The sequence below is a fragment of the Mobula hypostoma genome, chromosome 2, assembly GCF_963921235.1.
Source record: "Mobula hypostoma chromosome 2, sMobHyp1.1, whole genome shotgun sequence".
Lineage (NCBI taxonomy): Eukaryota > Metazoa > Chordata > Chondrichthyes > Myliobatiformes > Myliobatidae > Mobula > Mobula hypostoma.
The window spans coordinates 141063458-141090181 of record NC_086098.1 but is presented as its reverse complement, the minus strand read 5'-3'; the positions used below and the strand labels follow the sequence as shown (position 1 = coordinate 141090181).

The following is a 26724-nucleotide window of genomic DNA, read 5'->3' as shown; positions in this document are numbered from 1 at the left end:
ACTTATCTTGCAGCAGCATCACAGGTTCATAGTATCAGATAAATAATATTCAGAAAACAGTAGTTAATAAATTATACACAATTATTTCCAAAAAAAATTAGGAGCAAAAGAGTCCATTTATTCAAGTGCAAAGTAATCATAGTCTTGTGAAACTGTAGTGATTAGGGTTTGCCATTTGGTTCAGTAACTGAAAGACTGAATGGAAGTAGCTGTTCTTGAACCAAGTGGTGGGGAGGACTTCAGGCTTTTGTACCTCCTGCCTGATAGTAGCTGCGAAAAGATGGCATGGGCTGGGTGCTGGGGATCTTTGATGATGCACACCTTGTCCTGCATGAGTTTTAGGAACAAACTTACTGCAAATGGAATTGGAGCCATATACTAACAAGCTGATCAACAGTCAACAAAGTGTGGGAATAAACAGTTCTTCCTCAATTTGGCAGACAATGACAGGTGAGGTAATACAGGGAACAGTGCTAAGGCTATTTACAATGCATTAACAACAATTTCACTTAATATTTTACATGCATCCCTCCCCCCCCGCCCCCCCAATTTTGCTTTCTTAATTTCTCTTCAAATTTCATCCAGCACTTTCTGCGTTCTTTCAGATTTTGTGTTCTTTTAAGGTCTGTTTCAAGTATTCTTCTGCCTTTTGTCACATCTTACCTCCTGCGCTTACCCTTTAGACAGTGCCCCACCCCAGTTCTAAGTGTGCCAGCCCTCTACAGGTGTGGAAATCTGCAACTGGCTGTGATTTTCTATGAGTAATCCTGACTTGGTTGATATTGAAATTATTTTCTAGGTGACGAAGTATGTGTAAGATTACCCAGTCAGGTTTACATAAGAGTCAGATGAGTGTGATCATGCCAATGGGGCATTTTACTGCACTGGCTGGTGGATCTTCACCCTGTGAGCCTTGGTTGTAGTAGCCAAGGAGATCACTGGTTTACAATCCCAGTGGGAATGTATATGTGCTACAAATACATTTGGATGAAGCTTATAGCAACAATAAATCTGAAACATAGTCTGGCTCGGGCTGCTGCAATATTGAGAATGAAGCACCTGGATATATGGTGCTTCCACACACAGAATTCACAATAACAGGGAACTGCTTTAACATGGATACACATCCCTGTTGATAAATAAGGAATGATTTGGATGCTGCTCTTTTGTCACTTACTTCTCAACATGAATCAGTGGTATTTGTCAGCGTGGTGTAATTTTTCACATTTAGGATATGATGAATTGCAAATTCTGTATACTTAAGTATCAGTGCTGTTTGTTTGGCTGCAATGCATATTCCCATTGATAAGATCAAGTTTCAATTCATAGGAAATGTTCATTGACTATTGACATTTGCAATAAGCCTAAGTGTTTACAGAATAAATTGAATTGTAAAGTTGATCTTACCATTAAATACCCTGTAAATTGTTTGTGGGTTTGGATACACAGAATGGAGTGTAGAAGACCTGTATACTGAGAAGGGCAGCTGACAGTGTAGTTTGACCTGAAATGTACACATGGGTAAGTAGTTAATCACAACTTTTGTCTGAGGTTGCTGCTTCTTTTTCTTTGTAAATTCTGGGTTGGTTTCATTACAAATTTAGTTGGTGCTAAAGTACTTCTTGTTGGGATTAACTTTTAATTAGGTATTTTGAAAGGTTGCCTCTTTTAAATTGGCTTTTTTTGAAAATAGTCCCCATGTTGATTGCTGCTGTGTTCAAGGGCATAGCCAATCAGGACAAAAATGAGAAAAGATTTCTTCACCCATTGGGCAGTGAATCATGAAATTCTGTATGGAAGAGGACTCTGGAGGCTCAGTTGCTATGTAAATTCAGGAAGGAGCTTAGTAGACTTATAGATATTAAGAAAACAATATTGAAGAGCTGCTTCTTGCTTTGGAGGCCTGTGACTAGGGATGTGCTGCAGAGATTTGTGACTGGTCTGCTGTTGTCTTTCATATGTCATAACAATTTAGATGAGAATGATGATTAGTAAGTTTGCACATGACACTAAAATTGGAGGTGCGATGGGCAGTGAAAATACAACGGGGAAACTGGACAAAAGAATGGCAGATCTAATTTAACAGACAAATCCAAAGCAATAGATTTTGAGAAGTTAAACCGCGGCAAGACAAATAGATAGGCCCCAAAGGAGTGTTGTAGAACAGAGAGACCTAGGGGTACAGGCACATAGTTCACTGAAAGCGGCAACACATGAAGGCAGGATGGTGAAGAAGACAAATTACATGTTTGCTTTCATCAAGTGGGGCACTGATTATTGGAGTCAGGATGTCATATTATAGCTGTAAGAGATGATGATGAGATCATACCTAGAATATTGTATCCAGCGCTGGTCAACATACTTCAGGAAGGATAAGTTTAAGCTAGAGAAGGTGCAGGAGAGATTCATAAAGATGTTGCCAGCACTGGTGGGCGTGAGTTATAAAGAGAGAGTGGATAGACTGGGATATTTTTCATTGGAGTGAAGGATAGAACTGGGGTTCCCAACTTGGGATCCACAGAGGGCTCGCTTAATTGTAGGGGTCCACGGCATAAAACGGTTAGGAATCCCTGTTATAGAGGTTTATAAAATCATGAGGGGGCACAGATAAAGTGGATGGTTACAGTAGTTTTCCGCTCAATAGGGGAATCTTAATCTGGATGACATAGGCTGAAGATGAGAGGGGAAAGATTTAAAGTGGACCTGAGGGGCAAGTTTTTCAAACAGAGGGTTGCGGGTTTATGGAACAAGCTGCCAGAAGTGGTAGCGGTGGGTACAATTGCAGCTTTCTAAAAGACATTTTGACAGTTTTGTGGACAGCAAAGGTTTTAGGATATGGGCCAAATTCAACCAAATGGAACGAGCTCAAGAAGACACCTTGGTCAGCATAAACAGGCAGGGGCTGTATAACTCTTTGACCTTATAATCAAGGCTAATGGGGTTAGTGCATGAATATGACACTAGAAAAACAGATCAGTAATGAATGCTGGTGCTGACACAAGGGGAAAAATGGCCCATTTCTATCTATTATGTTCTTTTAATTTCATTTACTGTTTGTTATGGTGTCACCTTAATTTTGTGGCGTAAGGTTGGGAAGGGAACAAAGTTTGTCCTAAATATCACTTTGAGGTAGCGACATAGCTTAAAACTGTTTAAGGGTAATTGAATTTACAAACTGCCTTTATTTTGCTCAGTAAGACAGTACAGTGATGTAAGAAATATTTCCTGATTAGCTGACTCTATTAATTTTATCTTCCATTTATATCACTGACAAAACCAGCAGAGGTATGGCAGGTATGAAATAATATGGATAAATGTGAGTTTATCCACTTACTGCTGATAACAGGAAGGGAGATTATAATTTGAATGGTGAGAGGTTGCAAAAGGAAGAGATACAATAAGTCCTCCCCCATGCCACAGTTCCCCTAGAGACACTGGATTGTGTCGTGGGAGAGAGAGTTCAGAAGAAGCAAGGTGGGCACTTGGGACGTTCTGTGGGCCGCTGTTCCCTTGAAGGCGTTGGATTACACAATGGGAGAGGAGAGAGGTCAGAAGTGAGCAGGGACAGACAAGCTATTCTGTGTGCCACAGTTCTCAAGGAGCTGTTGGACTGTATGGGCGGGGGGGTGGGGGGGAGTGAGTTCTAAATAAAGGAGCGAGGGCAGTCGGGATACCCTACATGCCACAGTTTCCTTCGGGTATTGGATTGCCTAGCGGAAGAGAGAGTTCAAAAGAGGCAAGTTGGATCACTCGGGACATTCTGTGGGCCACAGTTCCCGAGGAGACATTGGATTAAGAAGAATTAGGCATTTGGCAAGGGCCAAAATAAAGACTTTAGGTTTAAGCCGAGCGGCCAGTGTGGGAGCAAGGAGTTCAAGCTTTGGCTCATAGAGGCTTCAGCAAGGAAAAGTGGAGGCTGTAGGTAGATTTTTTTACATGTTTTTTTTAATTTCTCTCTTTCTTATTGCACAGCTAGGACAGTAAAGATGCCAAGCAGGATAGTGGAATTCTCCTTGTGGGAAGGCAGAGAAACCTCCAGTGTCCCTGACAAATACACCTGCAAGAAGTGCATCCAGTTGCAGCTTCTTTCAGACGATGTTAAGGAATTGGAGCTGGAACTTGATGAACTCCGGGTCAGTAGGGTGGCTGAGGGGTTGTTCGACAGGACATACAGAGAGGTAGTTACACCCAAGGAGCAGGACACAGGCAACTGTGTGACTGTCAGGAGGGGGAAATGGAATAGATTAGATTAGATTAGATTAGATTCAACTTTATTGTCATTGTGCCAAGTACAGATACAAAGCCAATGAAATGCATCTAACCAGAAATACGAAGAATAGTGATATTTACAAAATAACTGTGAATAAAAAGTAAGTGCTACAGCACACAAATATAAAAGTACTGAGACAGTACAATACGGATGCAATACTGCTTAGCGCTGTGATGTGAGGTTCAGCAGGGTCACAGCCTCAAGGAAGAAGCTCTTCCTGTGCCTGCTGGTGTGGGAGCAGAGGCTCCTGCAGTACCTACCGGATGGGAGGAGAGTAAAAAGTCCATGGTTAGGGTGAGATGCATCACTGATAATGCTTTTCACCCTGCCCAGGCAGCGTTTGTGGTAGATGTTCTCAATGGTGGGCAATTGGGTGCCGGTAATCCGCTGGGCAGTTTTCACCACATGCTGGAGTGCTTTGCGGTCCGATACGGGACAATCGCCATACCATACTGAGATGCAGTTAGTGAGTATGCTCTCAATGGTAGCTTCCACGGAGTACCTCTGTGGACGTTCCCCTCAACAACAGGTATACCACTCTGGATATTGTTGGGAGGGTTGACCAAGCAGAGGAATGTCACAGCAGTCAGTTCTCTGGCACTGAGTCTGAACTTGTGGCTCTGAAGGGAAGGGGGTAGAACAGGCATGATGTAGTGATAGGGCATTCGTTGATTTGAGGAGCATAAAGGAGGTTCTGTGGACAAGAACAAGATTCCTGTATGGTATGTTGCCTCCCAGGTGCCAGGGTCACAGGCATCTCAGATCGAGGCCATAGGATTCTTAAGTGGGAGGGTGAGCAGCCAGAGATCATGTTCCACGTCAGTACCAATGACATGGGCAGGAGGGGTGGCGAGGTCCTGCAAAGTGATTTTAGGAAGTTAGGTGCTAAGTTAAATGACAGGACCTCCAGGGTTGTGATCCTAGGATTGCTACCCATGCTACATGCTAATGAGGCCAGAAATAGAAAGATCATACATTGTAGCATGTGGCTAAGGAGACTGTGCAGGAGGGAAGACTTTCGGATCATTGGGCACTCTTTCAGGAAAGGGGGCACCTGTACAGAAGGTCCCGACTTGGAGGGCCACTAATACCCCTGCTGATGCTGCATGGTGGGTGTTTAACGTAGAGTTGCAGGGGGATGGGAATGAGAGTGTCAGAACAGATAGTGGAGTGGTTGTGGAAAGATGTTGTTAAGCCTTCATGCAAAGTTAGGAATCAATATGTTGCTCATGGTGGGACTGATGTTCTGAGTTGTGTATATTTCAATGCAAGGAAGATTGTAGGAAAGGGGGATGAGTTTAAGACATGGATCAGCATGTGGAATTATGACATTGTAGCTATTAGTGAGCCTTGGTTGCAGGACAGGCAGGAGTAGCAGTTCAATGTTGTAGGGTTTCGTTGTTTTAGACGTGATGGAGTGGGAGGGGTGACATTAATAGCCCGGGAAAATGTCACAGCAGAGCTCAGACAGGACAGACTGGAGAGCTCATTTACTAAGGCTAAATGGGTGGAACTGAGAAATAAGACAGGGATGACCACATTAATGGGGCTATATTATAGATGACTCAACAGTCCACGGGATTTAGAGGAGCAAATTTGTAGAGGGATCACGGACTGTTGCAAGAAACATAAGGTTGTGATAGTAGATAATTTTAACTTTCCACATATTGACTGGGATTTCCATAGCGTAAAGGGGCTGAATGGGATAGAATTCATGGGATGTTCAGGAAAGTTTCCTTAATCAGTACATAGCAGTCCCAACGAGAGTGTGCAATACTTGATCTCCTATTAGGGAATGAGACAGGGCAGGTGACAGAAGTTTGTGTAGGGGAACAATGCATCCAGTGATCACGATGCCATCAGTTTCAAGGTATTTATGGAAAAGAACAGGTGCAGTCCTCCGGATGAGATTCTAAGTTGGAGACAAAAGAAGATAAACTGGACAAGTTTAAAAAAATACTGAGAGTTTGAGTTGTAAAGAGTCATGAAAGTGAGTCTGTAGGTCATAGAACCAATTCAGAGTTGTGGAGATTGAAGTTATCCATGCCAGTTCAGGATGTTTGCAAGTAGGTATCCCAAACCTGGTGATGTGGGACCTAAGGCTTTTGTACCTCCTGCCTGATGGTAGTAGCAAGAGGAGGACATGGCCTGGGTTGTGGGGGTCCTTGATCATGGATGATGCTTTCTTGTGGCAGTGTCCCATGTAAATGTACTCAGTGGTGGGTAGGGCTTCACCTGTGATGGGCTGGGCTGTATCCACCAATTTCTGTAGCCATTTCCATTCCTGTGCTTTGGTGTTTCCATGCCAGGCAGTGATGCAACTACTCACCATTCTGCAGCTATAGAAGTTTGTCAAAGTTTATGGTGGTATCTCAAATCTGCACAAGCTTCTAAGGGAGTACCTTCTTTGTGATGACACTTACATGCTTGTCTCAGTACAGATCATCTGATATGTCATTGCCAAGCAATTTAAAGCTACTGACCCTCTCCATCTACGTTCCCCGAATGAGGATGGGCTAGTGAACCTCCAGTTTCTTCCCCCTGTAGTCAACAATCAGCTTTTTCATTTTGCTGACATTGAGTGAGAGGTTGCTGTTGCAGCACCAGTCAACCATATCTTCATTCTCCCCTCTCCCCCCTCCCCCCTCCCCCCAATGCCAATTCATCACCGCCTTTGATTCAGCCAACAGCAGTTGTGTCGTCAGCAAATTTAAGTATGCCATTGGAGCTCTACTTAGCCATGCAATCATGGATACAAAGTGAGTACAGCAGGGGGCTATGCACACAGGCCTGTGGTGCACCTGTGCCAATGGAGGAGATGCTGTTGACAATCCATACTTAACCGGCTTTGTTAACCAACTTGGATCTTAGTCAGCCTCATCATGATACCATTCCACAGAAAGCCCTCGCCTCACAATGTCGAGTCATTCTAGAAAGGTGGGTGCAGATGGTGGGATTGACTGATCAGTGATCGAACTGAAGACCATGTTTTACAAGAACCATTTACTCTTGAGGAATAATACGTAACTTTAAAAGGGGGGAGTAATGTAACACGAGCTTCCCAGTCATCACCGTTGGGTCAAACATATTGATCGGCTTATGAAAACTATAAGGAGAAGTTAGCTGCGGTGGCATTTATCAGTGTTTCTGGAGTGAGGTGTTGGGTATTTGTGTAAATGGACATATTGTGTGGCATCTAATTCCACTCATTAGACAATTGCGCTGGAACTGGTTATTTGGCATCTGCCAGAGCACATTGTAAGGAAATGTGGCGAGATATGTTCTCTTGCCTTGATGTACAAATCACTTTGAATAAAAAGCATGTGATAGACTGCTTAGATGCAATAACTGGACTGTTGGAACATTTGTGCCGTAAGAACTTAATGAAATAAATTTCTATGAATCTATAAAAATATTTTTTTATTTATATAATCTATTATATAAATGTATAATTTTTTTTAATTTCAATGATTCTAAAGGTAAGAGTTCCAGTGTAAACACAGCCTAAATGTAAAAAAAAATTAGGAATTAATGTGTATTTGAACAAAACATAGTAATGCTCCCCCAGGAAGAGGGCTGGTTTCTGTGGTCTGGTTATTTCTATCGTATTATTTATTTATTGAAATATAGAGTGGGCCCTTCCAGCTGTGCCACCCAGATTTAACCTGAGCCCAATCACAGGACAATTTACAATGACCAATTAACCTATCAACCAGTATGTCTTTGGACTGTGGGAGGAAACCGGAGCACCCGGAGGAAACCCATGCGGTCATGGGGAGAACATACAAACTCCTTATAGACAGCAGCGGGACTTTATGTCGAGGAACTAATTGCGAAGGCAAAGCCAAAACTATTGAGAAAAGAATATAAAGTTTTGTAGCAAATGCACCTAGTCAAGACGACACATGGTCAAAGAATGTTGTAATCACCTTAGTAGCCTTGAAGGAAGGAGAGGAGAATCAGCAAGTTGATCTGCTCCAGATCACTGTCTAAAATGAGTTCAGTAGGAAACTGTGCTCAATGGGTATTAATTATTGATGTAATTTGTCACCTGCCAACGTATGCATACCTGTTTTTGTGCATGAAAACTATTCTGCTACAATGGCCAGCATTGACCTTTTTTTTCATTAAACAAATTGGAAAGAAGAGTGATACATTTGACAGATTGTCATATTGCCTCTATTTACGGTGCAAAATATTGTTATTTGTGTCAACCCTTCCACCCTTTGCCTGATCTTTGGTAACAGGAAGAGGTTGCCTGTAGAGTTCATGGAAAGAGTGTGTATCTACTCAGGGGCCTGTTGCATAATTCATTCTGTTACTTACTGCCTCCCTTTTTCACTCAAAATGCAGTTCTATATTGTGATATATTGGGCTATATTGTGATCTGCCTGAGAAATAATATCCCGGATTTGAAAATCATTAACTAATGAGAGAACACCAATAATACAGTTCTACATTATAAGCACCTTGTTGCATTTTGCTAAATTAAGGATGCTGTTTAAAGCCTGTTTCTATTTCAACCAATAAAATAACTGGCCATGATCAACCATTGTAAGATAATATTACCTGATTGCTAATTATTTAAAATGTAAAATTCAGTTTATTTCCAAAGGAAAGTAGACATCTCTTTAAAAGATAAAACAAATATGGTCTGGCAACTATTAGCTTTAAATATCTTCTTGAGTTACTCATAACAAAAATTTACAGTTTGCTTGCTTTGGATTAGCTGTACTTTCTAATGTGGCTTCAATTGTTCTGACCACAGGTATGTGACTGGTGCAAGCACATCCGACATACAAAAGAATACCTAGACTTTGGAGATGGAGAGCGACGGCTACAATTCTGCAGTGCAAAATGCCTCAATCAGTACAAAATGGACATTTTTTACAAAGAAACACAGGCCAATCTTCCTGCTGGCTTGTGCAATACAATGCACCCTCCAGTGGAAAAAAAGTCTGATAACACAGGCGTGCAACTACTAACTCCAGAGTCTTGGAACATGCCACTGACTGATACTCGGAGAAAGCCTCCATCTCCCGTGCAACCTTCCTCACAAGCTCAAGTCCCTATTGTTTCTACTGCCCTCTCCCCATCTGATACTGCCAGTAGCTCTGCTGCCAAAATCCAAACTCCAGTCTCTAAGCCAATAGCCGCAAATGAAAACCCAAATGTTCCACCAATTCAGCTTCAGCAGCCAGCCAGCATTGTGCCTCCAGTGGGTGGCCCCCAAGGTAATCCCTCCATGGTAATGACAAATCGAGGACCCGTCCCTTTGCCAGTATTAATGGAGCAGCAGATGATGCATCAGATCTGTCCGCCATTTATCCGAGGACCGCATACTCCAAGCCCTAATAGTCCTCTGTCAAACCACATGATATCAGGACTTGGCCCCTCAACAGGTGGCTCCAGGACCATGGGTCCTAATTCAAGCCCCATGCATAGGCCAATGCTCTCACCACATCTCCATCACCCACCAGCGCCGTCTGTGCCAGGAAATCATCAAGGGTTACTTCCCCCAGCAGCACCCCTACCTAATGTTTCATTCCCACATGTTAATCTGATGCCAAATGGCCACATGCATGTCCCACACCTTTTAAACTTTGGAGTGCCATCACTTGCTCCCTTAGTTCCTCCTCCAACACTCTTGGTGCCCTATCCTGTTATTGTTCCACTGCCTGTGCCCATTCCAATTCCCATTCCAATCCCTCATATGTTTGACTCCAAGAATACCAATGGTATTTCCAGTAGTGCTGAGAGTTTAATTCCAAGCACAACTAGCAATGAAGATGACACTAAAGATCCAAGTAGTTCTTTGGCATGGAATAATGGGCAGCAGGGAGCTTCAAAGCCTATTAAAGCCTCCACTAACTGCTTGACCCATTCTTTGAACCAGTCAGCCATGCTTCTTGACACCAGCAGGAGTGAGATTGTCGATCTAACTGTCAAGCCTAATGGTCCAATTAAAAGTGATTTTTCTTTCTCTGATGCAGTAGACTTTCCACACGATGAGGTTATAGACTTGACCATGAGCCACAGAAGCAGACTTAATCACATTGGTCACAGACCTCTACATGCTTCTGTGAAAGTTGAAAATGAAGGCAGGAGTGTTGTAGATTTAACTCTTTCCAGTCCGGATAAAAGGAACTGTATCGACTGTAGGGATTTTCCTCATTTGAACCCTATTGAAACGAAGGTGTTAACTTGTAGTGGTCCTTCGCACTGCAGCACGATCCAGCTAAATTCAGGAAGCTCGGGAGGTGACTCGGATCTAGCACCTTGCAATCTGGTTATGAATGGCACAAAGAACGTGGATGGTTCCCACTTCTCAGAAAATCCTTCAGATAAGCAGCAGCAGCAGCAACAACAGTCACAACCACCACAGCAACAGCAGCAGCCGCAGCAGCCGCTGGAGGAGATCGCTGTCAACGAGCTGGAGTCTGTCAAAGAAAACAACTGCACATCAAACTGTCAGCTGGAGTTAGAGGCAGGTAAGAAGGCCTCAATTGAGTCACCCCTGGGTGGGGTGGACAGGCAGGATGTAAATCATAACCCTGCAGATGAGGACCATGCATATGCCTTGAGAGTAGTACCCAAGACGGGCTGCTTGATTCAGCCTGTGCCAAAAGCGACTGAAAAGACTGCCATAGCACCCTGCATAACCTCAACGCCAATACTCAACACAGGGCCCGAGGACAGTGAGCCGCCACTGAAACGCAGATGTCTCCGGATTCGAAACCAGAACAAGTAAAGGTTTGTTTTGAAATGCGTTTACAAAAACCTGAAGGCAGCACATATTGAATACTAAAGAAGACAAAGAGACGTATCTGCTCACTATGACGCTGAGCATTGCAACAATGATTAATTGTAATAATGCATTTGGTTTAAGGTTAGTTGGCTTAGCATTTTTCCTCCAGTAAGACTTTAGCCACTTGTCTGGGCGTGATTTGCACTGGTAATCAGACAGATTACTTAGTGATTTGAAATTTGACTTGCACAGTGATTAATTTCATTGATGCTGCACTCTCTTGGGTCTCCTGATTAATGAGTTTGGTGTGGGTTTCTCAGACCAGTTTTGGACCTTTTAACAGAAGGAAATCTGGTCTTCTGCTTATTGATAAAAATGTAATAATCAGTTTGATATACAAGTAACAGGGAATGAGTATTGGATCATCTTCTACTCCTGATGTATTCTAGTTACAGAACTTTGGTCAGTTTATATTCTGACAATAGGGAGGGTACAGGCACAAACAACTATTTGGAGTTGAAAACTACAGCACATCATGTCCATTCAGACCAGTCTTAAATGTTGAGAACAAGATTAAGAATCCGTTAGAGAAAGTTATTATTGAGTTCAGGTGGATAATAATAACTCTTTAAGCAGCTCTTTAATTTGGACCTTATCTGTCATTAAACTGGAAGAATTGCAGAAGAAAATAAATGGAAATCACTTAAAATCATTTAATTGACACCAGTGCAAGAATCTCATAAAATGAAGATTGTAAATGTTGTCATGATTATATTTTTAACTGTTATATTTGCTTTCCTTAAACACCCACCAGTTTTTCAAGGTAAAATAAAACTATTTAAAAGCCCCTGATGAACGTAGGGAGCTATTGTGACTATAAAGGACACAAGTTGAGTTATGAAGTCAAGAAGATGTAATTGACTTGGTGAGTTGGGTGGGCGGACGGGACCGGCTAACTGACAGAACAGGTATAACTCAAGCCTCTGGTTCAAGTGAATTATACAAAGTGCTCCTCACATATAGGTCTTAATAGCACACACAATATGGAGCTGCAATAAAAAGGACAAACTGAATTTTATTACCTGTAATTGCAGCCAAGGCTGTTGCTTAGTGTTTATCATTTTATTTATTTCAGTTAGGGTAGGTTGATGGTAGCTGCCATCATGAAAATGAATGAAATCTCGATGCACCGGAGGACTTACTTGTAATGTTGTTGGGCAGAGGTTTACAGGCTGATTTTCCTGTGTGAGGAGTTGGAAATGCCTGACCGTTTGTTACAAAGGCAACGTATGTACTGGCTTTGCAGTGTTGTGGATGGTAAAGGGACCTTTAAGGAGAGAAAGGTCAGAGGTGGTCTGGACTGCAGATATCCTCCCATGTACAATTAAATACCACAACGAAGATGAATACAATGTAGAGTGTCCCCACCAGCAATTAGTAAAGAATGCTGTTCATTGAAATAGTTTACAGTTACGTTTTCATGGGAATGCTAAAATTGAAGATTAACATTAGAAATGTTGAAGAAAAATAACAAAGTCCATTTATTCAGTGGCTTTAACCTAGCAAAACACCCTGAGGTGCTTTGAAGGAGTTCAGGAGCATGGTGCTAAGCCACACAAGGTGATATTATTACAGATAACTAGTATAATTCTAAACATTGGTATACCTGGATCTGCAAATCAGATGTTAATGATTTCTGCATTTTGTAAATGAAAATATCAAAAACACAACATTTACGTTGTTGTTCCCACTTCAAATTATGTTTGTCTTTTAACCTGTCCATTGTTGCATCCTTCCATCATTGCCTAGTTTTATTTTCCTCTCTCACTTCAACTGTCTTGTTAAAAGTGATTGGCCCTTGCAGCATGGTATGCCGAGCCTTCTCACCTCTTCATGGTCCTGAAGGATTAGGCAATGCTCAGAGTTGAACAAATGTATGTGTTTAAAATAAATCACATCAGGGCTATACAAATGGCAAGTACCTCTACAATGTTACTTCCAACCCTCCCTCTAGTATGCATACTAATGTCACCAGAGATTCACTCCGTAACCTTTTTGTTTAATTATTCAACAGAAAGCTAATATTTGCCACTGTTTTACTTTGGCTAGATGTTGCACTTTGGTAGGGTTTCTTTGTCCTGTCAATTTGAGTCTTCATCCAAATGACCTTCGATTACCACAGCAGTCACTGTAGGTTTCCTAGGCTGCAACAGATTGGGAATCACAGAAGAATCTTGGTCTACAAATAGGTCACCAATATTACCAGAATTACCCTTGTCTACGTTGAGAAACGATTGTTAGCTGACGTTAAACTTTGGTTTTCAAAGTGGAAAATGACTGACAGATGTAAAAGTCAACAAATCTAGTGCTTTGTGAAAGCACAACTGCACTGAATTTTAGTACGGACAGAGGATTTGTAGAGCCATATATTTAAGGTTAGCAGAAATAATAGACTTGCATCTTAACAGGTCCCTCAGCCCATCATTCTTTTCTAGTATACTTGAATAAAGCATCTAATCAGCCCATCTTTCTCCCAAAACACGGTTACTTTTTCTTGTGCAAGGGTACTTTCAATTCTCAATGAACAGTTTACTTTAAAGCTGTCTCCACATATATTCCAGCTGATAACTCACCTTATCTTTAAAAAAAACTTACTTGCTTGCCTCCAGTTCCTTTGCCAATTAACTGAAGTGTGTGCCCCCAGTTTATGGTTGCACTGCTGATGATAGTAATTTCTCCTTACCCACTCAAAATTAACTAATTTTACCACCTGGTCTGCTCCCTGAAGATTGATTCCATTTCCTTCACTCTTCGCCTAACATCTCTCATCCCTGAGGCCATCTTCTGTGCGCCGTTTTCCAATCACAAATGGAAGGTTCACAGAATCACTGTCCATGGTACAGAACAGTCAAAGGTTGCAGAGGGAGAGAGTGTGTTCTGCTTTTATTCCTATATTTAGAGGGTTTTTCAAAACGCATAAGCAGTCTCTCACAAGCACTGCTACTTGGCTACCTGACCCAAGCCCTGCAATTAGCAAAGAAAATAATTTTAAACTGCCATAACTCAAATCCATCAGCCATCAGTGTCTGTCTTTTTGACTAGGTTTCTTTCCTCGGGTATTTCCATTTAGCTCTGAGAATGCTGGAAGGAATGCTTCCCTAATAGACGACACATTTGAAGGGGGAAAAAGTACAGGGCTCTGGTGGATGCAACAGGATATCCCCAGCACAAAACAACACCAGAGAGCCATATGGCTACTTCCTGTGCTACATCACTGTCAGTGCAAGAATTGAATTAAGGCTGTTTTCTTTACTGATTCCCAATCAAAGTCTTACTTTACAAATCTAGTATGAAAGTTTTTGAATTAGGGTATTGCATAGAGAATTTTTGTGGAGTTGGTGTAGAAATGGGTTGAGTTTCCTTCCTTCCCCCTGACTACCTACCACTGTGTCCCTCCCCTGCCAGAGCCACCGCAAGCCTAGCATCCGACCCCACTGCATTCTGTTACAGTCAGTTATATTAAGCCGGCAGATTCAATGTCTTCTGTGGTTTCATTGTATATGTAACATTATCTACAGCTGCTGTCTTTCAGTTTCCACTTGCTAACTGTGATTTTTCCGACTATTCCTAACTAGTATTTCACTGTTTGTCAAGAAGCTTTATTGTTGAATGCAATCCAATTGAACACACGGCTTAGGTTACAAAGGGAAATATTGAAACACCCTTTCTCCTATGGTCCACTCTCCTCTACTATCAGATTCCTTCCTGTCCAGCCCCCCACTTTTATTCTGAAGACTTCCCCCTTCCTTTTCAGTCCTGAAGATGGGCCCTGGCCCCCCACCCCTCGCTTTTATTCTGGAGACCCCCCCTTCCTTTCCAGTCCTGAAGAAGGGTCTCAGTCTGAAACGTTGACTGTTTATTCAGTTCCGTTGATGCTGCCTGACCTGCTGCTTTCCTCTGGCATTCTGTGTGTGTTATATTGAAACACCACAGAGCAAGCTATTTTCCTCTAACTGCTGAGCCTTATGCACCTCTCCTACCCCACTCTGTTCCACCTTACCCATACATCTTTCTGGTCCTTTTAACCTGCATATTTACCTCAACTGATTTTAAATGCATAAGCTGTTCAGTTCAAATCCCTCGCATAAGCCACGGCAGTTCACTAGGTAAAGAGATTGCCTGTATTGCTGATAGACTTAGTAACGACTATTAATACTAATATCCCTTAATTTTTGGTTTTTGCAAACATAGAAACATCTTGTAAAATTATCTAGTGCTTTCCTGACGAATAAACTCTTCTCAGGCTCCCAGCCGGGTACAGCTATTGATTATAACTGACGTTTCGATGACAAACTCTGCCATCTTCTTCAGAGATCATCCCTGAAGAAGATGACAGAGTTTGTCATCAAAATGTCGGTTATAATCAATACCTGTACCTGGCTGGAAGCCCAAGAAGTGTTTATTCTTAGAAACATTTTCTCTGCACTTGTGCAATCAAGCACCGTCTTTAGACACCTTGCACAAATTTACATCTTTTCATTTTGAGAGCAGCTTCTTAAACGATTTCTACGAACTTCTTTATAGTGTCTTTTGTTCATTTGTTACGTGCTTTGTTTGTTCCTCTCTACCTTTTTACAACACAGTGGCCAGAGCTGTACATTGTGAGCTAAGTGTCCCACATTTAGACTACACAATAGGTCACAAGACTGCATAGTCATCCATAGAGATAATTGTTCTACAGCCTCATTTTATGCCCAGCAGTTTAGGGAGTTTTGGCATTTCCTGCTGTACAGAGGGATCAATGAATCTAGAAGAAAATAAAGATCACCAGCTGTCTGTCAAATCTGCATAGCAAACAGCATAACCAAAGTGGTGCCTCATGTACTGCTTATGAAGAATTCATCCTCACTGAAGATCCTCAGTTTTTATTTAGAACTTAAATCTTATTTCTCATCTTTCTCATTTATTAAAAGCGTTCATTTATCATGCATTGCTTGTCATAATATTACTTTCCATTCCTGTATCACCATGGCAGATCTATGCAATCCACACTCAGTAGATCCACTACCCCTATGAGACTGGGATACCCAAAACTGCACACCGCGCTTTAACTGCTCTCTACAAAATTATGACATAGAAGCAGAATTAGGCTATTCAGTCTATTGAGTCCTCCACCATTCATTCAAGGCTGATTTATATTTCCTCTTCTCAACACCATTCTGCTGCCTTTTTCCTGTAGCCTTTGACACCCCATTACTAATCAAGAGCCTCCACCTTAAATATACCCAATAACTTGGCATTCACAGCCACCTGTAGCAATAAATTCCACAGATTCCTCGGGCTAAGGAAATTCCTCCTTATCTCTGTTCTAAAGGGAGATCCTTCAATTCTGAGGCTGTGCCCCCTGGTCCTAGACTCCCCCACTCCTGGAAACATCCTCCCTCCTCATTCTGCTAAACTCTAGAAAGTATAGGTGCAAAGCCATCAAGTATATATATCACCTGGCCTCCACAGTTCCTGTGGCAATGAATTCCATGGACTCACTACCCTGTGGCTAAAGAAATTCTTCCTCATCTATATTCTAAATGGATATCTCTCTAATATGAGGCTATATCCTCTGGTCCTAGACTCCCCCACCACAGGAAACATCCTCTCCACATCAACTCTAGGCCTTCCAATGTTCAATAGGTTTCAATGAGATTACCCCTCATTCTTCTAAATTCCAGTGAGGACAGACCCAGAGCCATCATTTTCTCCTCCTACAATAACCCTTTCATTACCTTAATCATTCTCCTGAACCTCCCCTGAATCCTCTCCAATGTCAGCACATCTTTTCTGAGATAGGGGCCCAAAACCGCTGACAGTACTCCAAGTGAGACCTCGCCAGTGCCTTATAAAGCCTCAGCATGACATCCTTGCTCTGATATTCTATTCCCCTCAAAATGAATGCTAACATTGCATTTGCCTTCCTCACCACCCACTCAACCTGAAGTTAAACTTTAGGTAATCCTGTACGAGGACTCCCAAGTCCCTATGCACCTCGGATTTTAATTTTCTTCCCATTTAGACAATACTCTATGCTTTTATTCCTTCTATCAAAGTGCCTGACCACACCCTTTCTGATACTGTATTCCATCTGCCACTTCTTTGCCCATTCTCCTAATCTAAGTCCTCCCTGCTTCCACAACACTACCTGCCCCCCCACCTATCTTCGTGTTGTCTGCAAATTTAGCCACAAACCCATCAATTTTGTCATCCCAATCATTAACATACAGTATAACATAAAAAGCAGTCCCAATACTGACCCCTCCAGATCACCATTTGTCACTGACAGCTAACCAGAAAAGACTCCCTTTACTCTCATTCTTAGTCTCCTGCCAATCAGCCGATTCTCTATCCATGCTAGCATATTTCCTGTAATACCATGGGCTCTTATCTTGTTAGCAGCCTCATGTGCAGTACCTTGTCAAAGGCCTTCTGAAAATCTAAGTACACAACATCCTCCTTTGTCTATCCTGCTTGGTATTTCCTCAAAGAATTCCCACAGATCTGTCAGGTGAGATTTTCCCATAAAGAAACTATGCTGTCTTTAGCCTATTTTATCATGTGTCTCAAGTAACCTGCGACTTCATTCTTAATATTGGACTCCAACATCTTCCCAACCATTGAAGTCAGGCTAACTAGTCCATAATTTCCTTTCTTCTGCCTCCCTCTCTTCTTGAAGAGTGGAGTGACATTTTCAATTTTCCAGTCCTCCAGAACAATGCCAGAAAGTGACTCTTGAAAGATCATTACTAATACTTCCACAATCTCTTCAGCTACCCATTTCAGAACCCTGGGGTATAGTCAGTCTGGTCCAGGTGACTTATCTATCTTCAGACCTTTCAACTTCCAAAGCACCTTCTCCCTAGTAATAGCAACTGCACTTACTTCTTCCCCCTGACGCTCTTGAACTTCTGTCATACTGCTAGTGTCTTTGAAAGTGAAGACTGATGCAAAATACTTATTCAGTTCGTCCACTATTTCCTTGTTCTCCCATTACAACTTTTCCAGTGGCCCAATATCTACTTTAACCTCTCTTTTACTTTCTATATATCTGAAAAAAACTTTTGGGATTCTTTTTGATTGTATTGGCTAGCATACCTTCATATTGCATCTTTTCACTCCTTATGCCTTCTGTTGATTTTTAAAAACTTCTCAGTCCTCTAACTTCCTACTCATTCTTGCTCTATTATATGTCCTCCCTCTTGCTTTTATGTTGTTTTTGACCTCCTTTGTCAGTCATGGTTGTGCCATCTGGCCTTTAGAATACTATTACTTCTTTGGGATGTATCTATCCTGCACCTTCCGTATTGCTCCCAGAAACTCCAGCCATTGCTGTTCTGCCGTCATCCCTGCCAGTGTTCCCTTCCAATCAACTTTCAAGCCCCTATAATTCCCTTTACTTCACTGCAACACTGGTACCTCTGACTTTAGCTTCTCCTTCTCAAATTGCTGGTGAATTCAATCATATTATAATCAGCGCCTCCTAAGGTTTCCTTTACCTTAAGCTCCCTAATCAAATCCAGTTCATTACACACAACACCCCGTCCAGAATAGCCTTTCCCTTAGTGGGCTCAATCACAGGCTGCTCTAAAAAGTCATCTTGTAGGCATTTTACAATTTCTCTCTGTTGGGATCCAACACAAACTTGATTTTCCCAGTTACCTGCATATTGAAATTCTCCATGTCTATTGTAACATTGCCCTTTTGACATGGCATTTCTACCTTCTGGTGTAATTTATTGCCCACATTCTGGCTATTGGTCGGGGTCCTATATAACTCCCATCAGGGTCTTTTTACTCTTGCAGTTTCTTAACTCTGCCCACAAGGATTCTACATCTTCCGTTTCTATGTCACCTCTTTCTAAGGATTTGATTTCTTTTTTTTCCAACAGAGCCACCCCTCCACAAATGTCCTTTTGATACAATGAGTATCCTTGGAAGTTATGTTCCCAACTATAATCTTCTTTCAGCCACAACTCAGTGATGCCCACAACATCATACCTGCCAGTCTTTAACTGCGCTATAAGATCCATCTACCTTATTCTGTATATTGCGTGCATTCAAATATAACACTTTTGGTCCTATATTCTTCAGTCTTTTTGATTTTGTCACCATGTTGCACCGCAACTCATCACATTGACTGCAATTTTACCCGATCATCTTCCTGTCCTTCCTGACAGTGTCACCACATACTGCATCTAGTTGTATACCAACTGCCCCATCATCTGCCCTATCACTGAGGTTCCCTTCCCACTGCCAAATTAATTTAAACCCTCCTGAACAAATCTAGCAAACCTGCCCAAAAGGATATTTGTCCCCTTCAGGTTCAGGTGTAACTTGTCCCTTTTGTACAAGTGTCACCTTCCCCAGAAGACATCCCAATCCTCCAGAAACTTGAAGCCCTGCTCCCTGCACCAGTTTCTCAGTCACGTATTCATCAGCCAAATCATCCTGTTCTGACCAATACCTTATAAAGCCTCAGTATTACATCCTTCCTTTTATCTTCTGGTCCTCTTGAAATGAATGCTAACATTGCATTTGCCTTCCTTACTATTGACTCAACCCATAAGTTAATGTTAAGGGTGCCCTGCACTAGGACTCCCAAGTCCCTTTGCACCTTTGATTTCTGAATTTGCTCCCTGTTTAGAAAATACCATTGAGCAAGGGGAGCCCCTGGTCTACACCTTTATTCCTTCTACCAAAGAGCATGATCATACACTTCCCTGCACTGTATCCTATCTGAAACTTCTTCGCCCATTCTTCTAATCTGTCCAAGTTCTTCTACAGACTTCCTGCATCCTCAACACTACCTTCCTCTCCACTTATCTTTGTATAATCTGAAAACTTGCCCACAAAGCCCTCAGTTCTATCATCCAAGTCATTACCATGCAATGTGAAAAGCAGTGGACCCAACGCTGACCCCTGAAGAACACTACTAATCACTGGCCGCCAAGTAGAAAGGACCCCCTTTATTCCCACTCCTTGCTTTCTGCCAGTCAGCCAATCTTCTGACCATGCTGGTATATTTCCTGTAATACCATGGATTCTGATCCTGTTTAGTAGCCTAATGCAGCACTTTGTCAAAGGCCTTCCGAAAATCCACTTAAAAAATATCCTTACATAAACAAGAGAAAATCTGCCGATGCTGGAAATCCAAGCAACACAGACAAAGTGCTGCAGGAACTCAGCAGGTCAGGCAGCATCTATGGAAATAAGTAAAGAGTCAATGTTTCAGGTCAAACCTCTTTATCAGGACTGGAGGAAAAAAAGATGAGGTCAGAATAAGAAAGTGGAGGGGAGGAAGATAGTAGGTGATAGATGAAACCAGGAGAGGGTGAAGTAGAGAGCTGGGAAGTTGATTGGTTAAAGATATAAAGGGCTAGAGAAGGGGGAATCAGATAGGAAAGGACAGAAGACCATGGAAAAAAGGGAAATGAGAGGAGCCCCAGAGGGAGGTGATGGACTGATATTGAGATAAGGTGAGAGAGGGGAAATGGGAATAGGTAATGGTGAATGGGGGGGGGGGGGGGTGCAATTACTAGAAGTCCAAGAAATCGATGTTCAAAATATCCTTGTTTACTGTAATTCTGAATACACTTATAAAATCCAAAAGGTTGATTGTTTTCTTTGGGAGCTTTTTCACATAATTGTTTGTTGTTCTTTGCTTTTCCCCCAAGCTAAAATAACCTACCCCCTACTCAAACAGAATTGTCCTTTCACTTCTGTTTATTTGCTTTCCTAAATTCTTATAGCTTCCTCCTTGTTGTCAAACATGTTCCCTTGTTTTGAGCCTTCAAGTTTTTTAAGAATCCACAGATATATATTAAGGTAAAATGAGAGAGAATAGGGCCCCTCAAAGACCAAATTGGAGCCATAGGCAAAGTCCTCAGTGAATATTACTCCTGTTTTTACTTTGGAAAAGGACATGAAGAGCTTGGACTTCAAGATATTTAATGCGTTGCCTTGGGGATATTCTGCATTATAGCAGAGGCGGCCCTGGTTGTTTTAAAATGTTTAAAGTTAGATAAATCTCCTGTGCCTGATCAGATGTATCCAAGAACAGCATGGGAAGTAAAGAAGATTTTCTGAGAGCCCTGGCTGAAATATATGTATTATTGTTAGTGACAGGTGAAATGCTATAAGACTAAGGGTGACTAATGTGCCTTTGTTTAAGAAGGGAACTATATACCAGGAAATTTTAACATCTGTGGTAGTTAAGTTATTAGAGGGGATTCTTGAGAGACAAGCATTTGGAAAGAAAGGTTAATTTTAGATAGTCAATACGCTTTGTGTGTGTGGGAGATCATGTCTCATGAATTTAATTTTTGGAAGAAGTAACCAAGAAGGTTGAAGAGGGCAGTGATAGATGTAGTCTATATGCACTTCAATTAAACCTTTTAAGGGTCCACACATGGCAGGCTGCTAATGGAAAGTTAGATTACATTGTATCTAGGGAGAGCTAGCTAATTGGATGCTCAATTGGCTTGATGGTAGGAAGCAGAGGGTGATGATGGAAATATGTTATTTGGACTGAAAGCCAATGATTAGCGGTGTTCCCCAGGGCTCGGTGCTAGATCCTTTGCTAGCTGTGATCTATATCAGCGATTTGAATGACAATGTTAGTAAGACATGGTTAGTAAGTTTGCAGATGATACTTAAATAGATGCTGTTGTAGACAGTGAAATTAGTTATCTGGATTTACAGGGAGATGTTGATCAGCTAGATAAACAGGCCAAGAAATGCCAGAGTTTAATTTGTATAACTGTGAGCTGTTTCATTTTGGGAAGACAAATAAGGGTAGGATTTTCAGTGAATGTTCAGAAATGTAGAACAGAGAGATCTAGGATTACAAGGACATGGTTCCTTCAAAGTAGACAGGGTGATGAAGAAAGCTTTTGATATGCTGGCCTTCATCAGTCAGTGCACCGAGTATAGAAGTTGGAATTTTATATTGCAGCTATACAAGACATTGCTGAGACTGTATTTGGATTATTGTGTCCCATTCCAGTCACCTTGCTGGAGGAAATATGCCATTAAGCTGGAAAGATGCAAGGGAGATCACAAGAATGTTTCCAGGACACAAGGGGCTGAGTTATGTAAAGAGATTTGGCACGTTGGGACCTTTTTATTTTGACCATAGGAGAATGAGAGTTGATGTTATGGAGGTGCATAAAATCGTGAGGATCATAGATAAGGGTGAATGCACACAGTTTGGGGAATCAAGAGCTATTTTTGTATTTTATTTAGTAATACAGCATGAAGTTGGCCCTTCCAGCCCTTTGAACCAAGCTGCCTCAGCAACCCCGAAAAAAGCTCGGACAGTGGGATGGAGGAAACCGGAGCACTTGGGGGAGAAAATCCACACATTCCAAGGGGAGGACAATTAGACCATCACCGGAATTGAACTCCAAACTCCAGAATGCCCCGAGCTGTAATAGAGTCTTGCTGACCACTGCACCACTGTGGCACCCACTTGAGGGCACAGGTTTAAGGTGAGAGGGAAAAGATTGCATAGGAACCCAAGGGGCAACTTCTTCCACACAGAGGGTGGTCAGTATATGGAATCAGTTGCCAGAGGAAGTGTGAGGCAGATGCACTGAAAAGTTAAAAAGGCCCTTGGACAGGTACAGGAACAAGAAAGGTTCATACTCACACTTAGTATCACTGGCATATGTCATGAAACTTGTTGTTTTGTGGCAGCAGTACAATGCAATACATAATTAAAGCTGTAAATTACAGTAAAAATTGCATAAGTATACATTTAAGTTAAATAATAAGTGCAAAAAGGGAAGGAAAAAAAAGTAGTGAGGTAGTGTTCAAGGGTTCAATGTCCATTCAGAAATCTGATGGCAGAGGGGAAGATGCTATTCCTGAATCATTGAATGTGTACCTTCAGGCTCCTATACCTCCTCCCTGGTGGTAGCAATGAGAAGAGGGCATGGCCTGAGTGATGGGGACTTTAATGAGGGATGCCATCTTTTGAGGCATCGCTCCTTGATGATGCCCTGGATGCTGAGGAGGCTGGTGCCCATGATGGGGGTAGACTGCTACAGCTGAGATTCACAGCTACAGGTTTTGAGGGATATGGGGCAAATGGGACGAGCTTAGATGGGAGTCTTGGTAGGCATGGGCCAGTTATGCCGAAGGGACTGTTTTTGAGCTTAATGACTGGTTCTTTGGCTGTGCTCCAAAATGCCCTCCACATCTTCTCCTGCTCATTTCTGAATATGAATAAGTAACTAAAAATAAATATATCTGATGACTCGACAGCTTACCGACATGGCAATTTCTTGGCTAAACTCCCGCAAGTTGATGTCAGCTTGATTTGTATACATTCAGAGGTGAACAGAGAAGACTTTTAATCTTGGTATGTGATAGCAAAAGGTGTCAGCCTCGACTCAGGGATGTCAATCTTGTCTCAGTCAAGACGCCCATGCATCAGGTCTAACAGGCTCCACAATCAGGCAGATCTATATTGATTCATTTCACCTCTCAGTTTAGTCCCAGATGAATTTGTTAACATTTAATTGCTCTCCTGGGTAATGGCATATTAGTTAGAATTATAATAACTCTGATGCCTTTCTTGTGATGCATTAATGTATATGATTTGCAACTTTTAAAAAATTAAATAGAGAAGCACTGTTGCAAAAGTAATCATTTGAAAGTGTTGACCAAACCAAACTTTAATGTGGTTTTAAAGAGAATTTTTATTTACAGTATTTCACGTTTTTCAGTACCTCGGAATAGCAACATCAATTCACAGCCAACTAAAGTGCAACCAGAGCCCATGACAGTAACAAAGACTAATCAAATTATTTATTTTGATGCTTTTATTTGGGGGGTATATGTTGACCAGGCCACCTATATTGCTCAACCTTTCTCAAACTTCTGGTAATGCACCCCACATTCCTTCCCCGTTCCTGTTTCCCTCTCTCACCTTATCTCCTTACTTCTGGTGCTCCCTCCCCCTTCCCTTTCTTCCATTGTCGTCTACCCTCTCCTATCAGATTCCCCCTTCTCCAGCCCTTTAACTCTTTCACCAATCAACTTCCCAGCTCTTTACTTCACCCCCTCCTCCTCACCCAGTTTCACCTATCATCTGTCATCTTCTCCCTTCCCCCCATCTTCTTACTCTGACTCCACATCTTTTTTTTCCCTCCAGTCCTGATGAAGTGTCTCTACCTGAAACGTCGACTGTTCACTCTTTTCCATAGATGCTGCCTGGCCTGCTGAGTTCCTCCAGCATTTTGCTCAACCTTTGTTTTGAATGCTGCCGTTAAGTGCGTGCACCTGAGAGGATGTACTTTGAACAGAGGGATTTAGAGTTCCAAGTTCATAGTTCCTTCCCAGTGGTAACACCAATCAGCAGGGTGGTTTAAAAAATAAGACAAATTATATCCTTGCCTGGGCATAGAATGAGAGAATTGGAATGCTATGTTGCATCTTTACAAAACACTGGTTAGCCAGCACATGGAATATTGTGCACATTTCTGGTTGGCACACGATTAGGAAGAATGTGATTGCACTGAAACGGTGCAAAACAGAGAATGCAGATGAACAGAAGTTCAGATTGGACACAGTGGGCCAAAGGCCCTCAGTGTAGTCGGACTCTACCTTTTGAAATGTTCTCTTGCTGCAGTACACCCCAAATGGCCACCACCAGCCTTAATACCTGACCTGGTCTCTGCTTACTCATTCTGAGAGGCAAAAGTAATAGCTCCTTACTCAACGTTGATATTCCTTGCCATTACTTTGTAAGATGTAAAGAATTAGCAGTTAACTCTTACCATTACATTTGTATTTAGCATCTTAATAAGCCAGTATATGACTGGCTGCTTTGGTGAAAACCTAACACCAAACTTCTTACAAATGTTAAGTGCGATACAGGGACATAGTTAAAACTAAACCAGAAAGTGATGCACGTGAACAGCTAATGGATATATCCAGGTTGTGGAACATGCAGCCAATTGTGTTGTTTTTCGAAATGGTGCATCTTCCTGGACCTGCTATCCTCTTAACAGTTTGAAACAAGCCAGTATAAGTTAAGCCTACATGTCAGAATACTAATATAAGCTTTGTTTCCTCCAGACAAATTAAAGTATTCTGAAAGTTGCATGGGGCCACTTTTGTCATGTGGTGTGACTATTGCTAGCACATATTGTTCACCCTTAAGCAGTCACCTTCCAAACTACTTTTCTTCAGTAAATGAGCTGTTACATTGCTGTTGGGAGAAGAGTTCCAACATTTAACCCCAACAACAATAAAGAAATGGTGAGGTGAGAGTTGACCATGGATATTGAGTCCCAGCGGTCTAGAAATGTAAGTTTGGGCAGTACGATATGGAGAAGCTGTTGCCCATGTAGCAAGCTCCCCCTTCTCCACGCATCTGGTGAACCCAAAGGAACAGCAGAGACCGTTAAAGTTTGGTACCTGCAGCACGCATGAGTTGCCGGTCAGCGTGGAACTCAACGTAGCACTGCCTTAGGGACTCCAGCTCCGGATTTTTCCCCCTTGGGGTTCACTCCCAAAGCCTTCCCCATGAGTGGGTATAGCCGCAAGGCAGCGGAGTTTTGAGATCAGAGTTTTCCTTCTCCTAGATGAGCTGCCAACCATGGCTGAGGAGCCCCATCTACCCGAAGTGATCAGCTTTAAGGCACCTTTGCCCCTTCTCCTGTCAGTAGAAATGGTTCCACCGGGCTTAATAGCTAAGCCACACGTGAAGGCCAGAAGTGGGACTTTGTTGTCAGAGGCTATTTGAGGCGCACGCTATTGGCAGTATTTAATAGGTAGTGGGAGCTTGTCCCCATTACCACCCCCGGCCATTGCAACTTTAAGGAACCGATAAAGAAATAGTGATATGATATCTAGGTCAGGCTAGTATGTAGCCCAAAAAGAAACCTAATAGTGTCAGTCACCCCCATTATGGTATTTATTGGCTACTCCAGTTAAACCAGTAGATGGTGACTCTCAAGGTATTGGTAATGTTACTATTGCTGAATATTAGGGGGAGGTGATGAGACTACTATCAGCTGACATAAGAAATTATAATTGCCCATGTTCTCATGGCTCGTCTCTCTCTACCCTCACTCACTCCTCACAGATTTAGACTTTATTGACCAATGGTTTTTAGCTGGTTGCAGGTGTTATATTTAATACTTCTCCTGATGCCTTTTAAAGTGCAGCTGTCCAGGTGTGAGTTTCCTGCTGACTCTCACTGGGGATTTTGGCAAAATAATTCCTCCTGTGAGGCATGGAACATGAGTCAAATAACTTCTGATAACTAGCAGCTAAGTAACTAGCTGATGTCAGACAATTGGAACCAGTGAAGTTTATAGTTTAGTGCCTTGATTTGGAGAGAGTCAAGATTTATTCGTGACAAGTGTTACTCGCAGAGAGGCATATTATTGTAAATAGAAACTTCCAGTCCACCCCAGCACATCCTGCCCCATCCCTCCTTCATTTCCTCACTTGTAGAAACATAACTGGGAGGAAATACTGAGCCAATTGGAGATCACTTCCACCAGTTGGTGAGGAGACGATTAGATGGGAATTGTCGTACTGACAATTAGATGAGAACTGGCTTTCAATGACGGGGTCAAACACAACCATTAATTGAGGATAATTTTCCTACAAAGGACAGCAATGCAGAAATGCATGTAGAA

General features: G+C 42.1%; 1 protein-coding gene across 7 annotated transcripts in view; it reads left to right on the top strand.

The window, feature by feature from the left end:
- Nucleotides 1-26724, top strand: part of sobpa (sine oculis binding protein homolog (Drosophila) a) — a 320652-nt gene that overhangs the window by 283284 nt on the left and 10644 nt on the right. For 5 of the 7 annotated variants that reach the window (XM_063040816.1, XM_063040815.1, XM_063040813.1 and 2 more), the window contains one exon: nt 9039-11023. In XM_063040816.1, the coding sequence (XP_062896886.1) occupies nt 9039-11021 (1983 nt within the window). In that variant the 3' untranslated portion in view covers nt 11022-11023. Of the gene's footprint in view, nt 1-9038; nt 11024-24224; nt 24358-26724 lie in introns of those variants that run through there. The other 2 variants (XM_063040812.1, XM_063040814.1) reach the window with 2 other exon arrangements.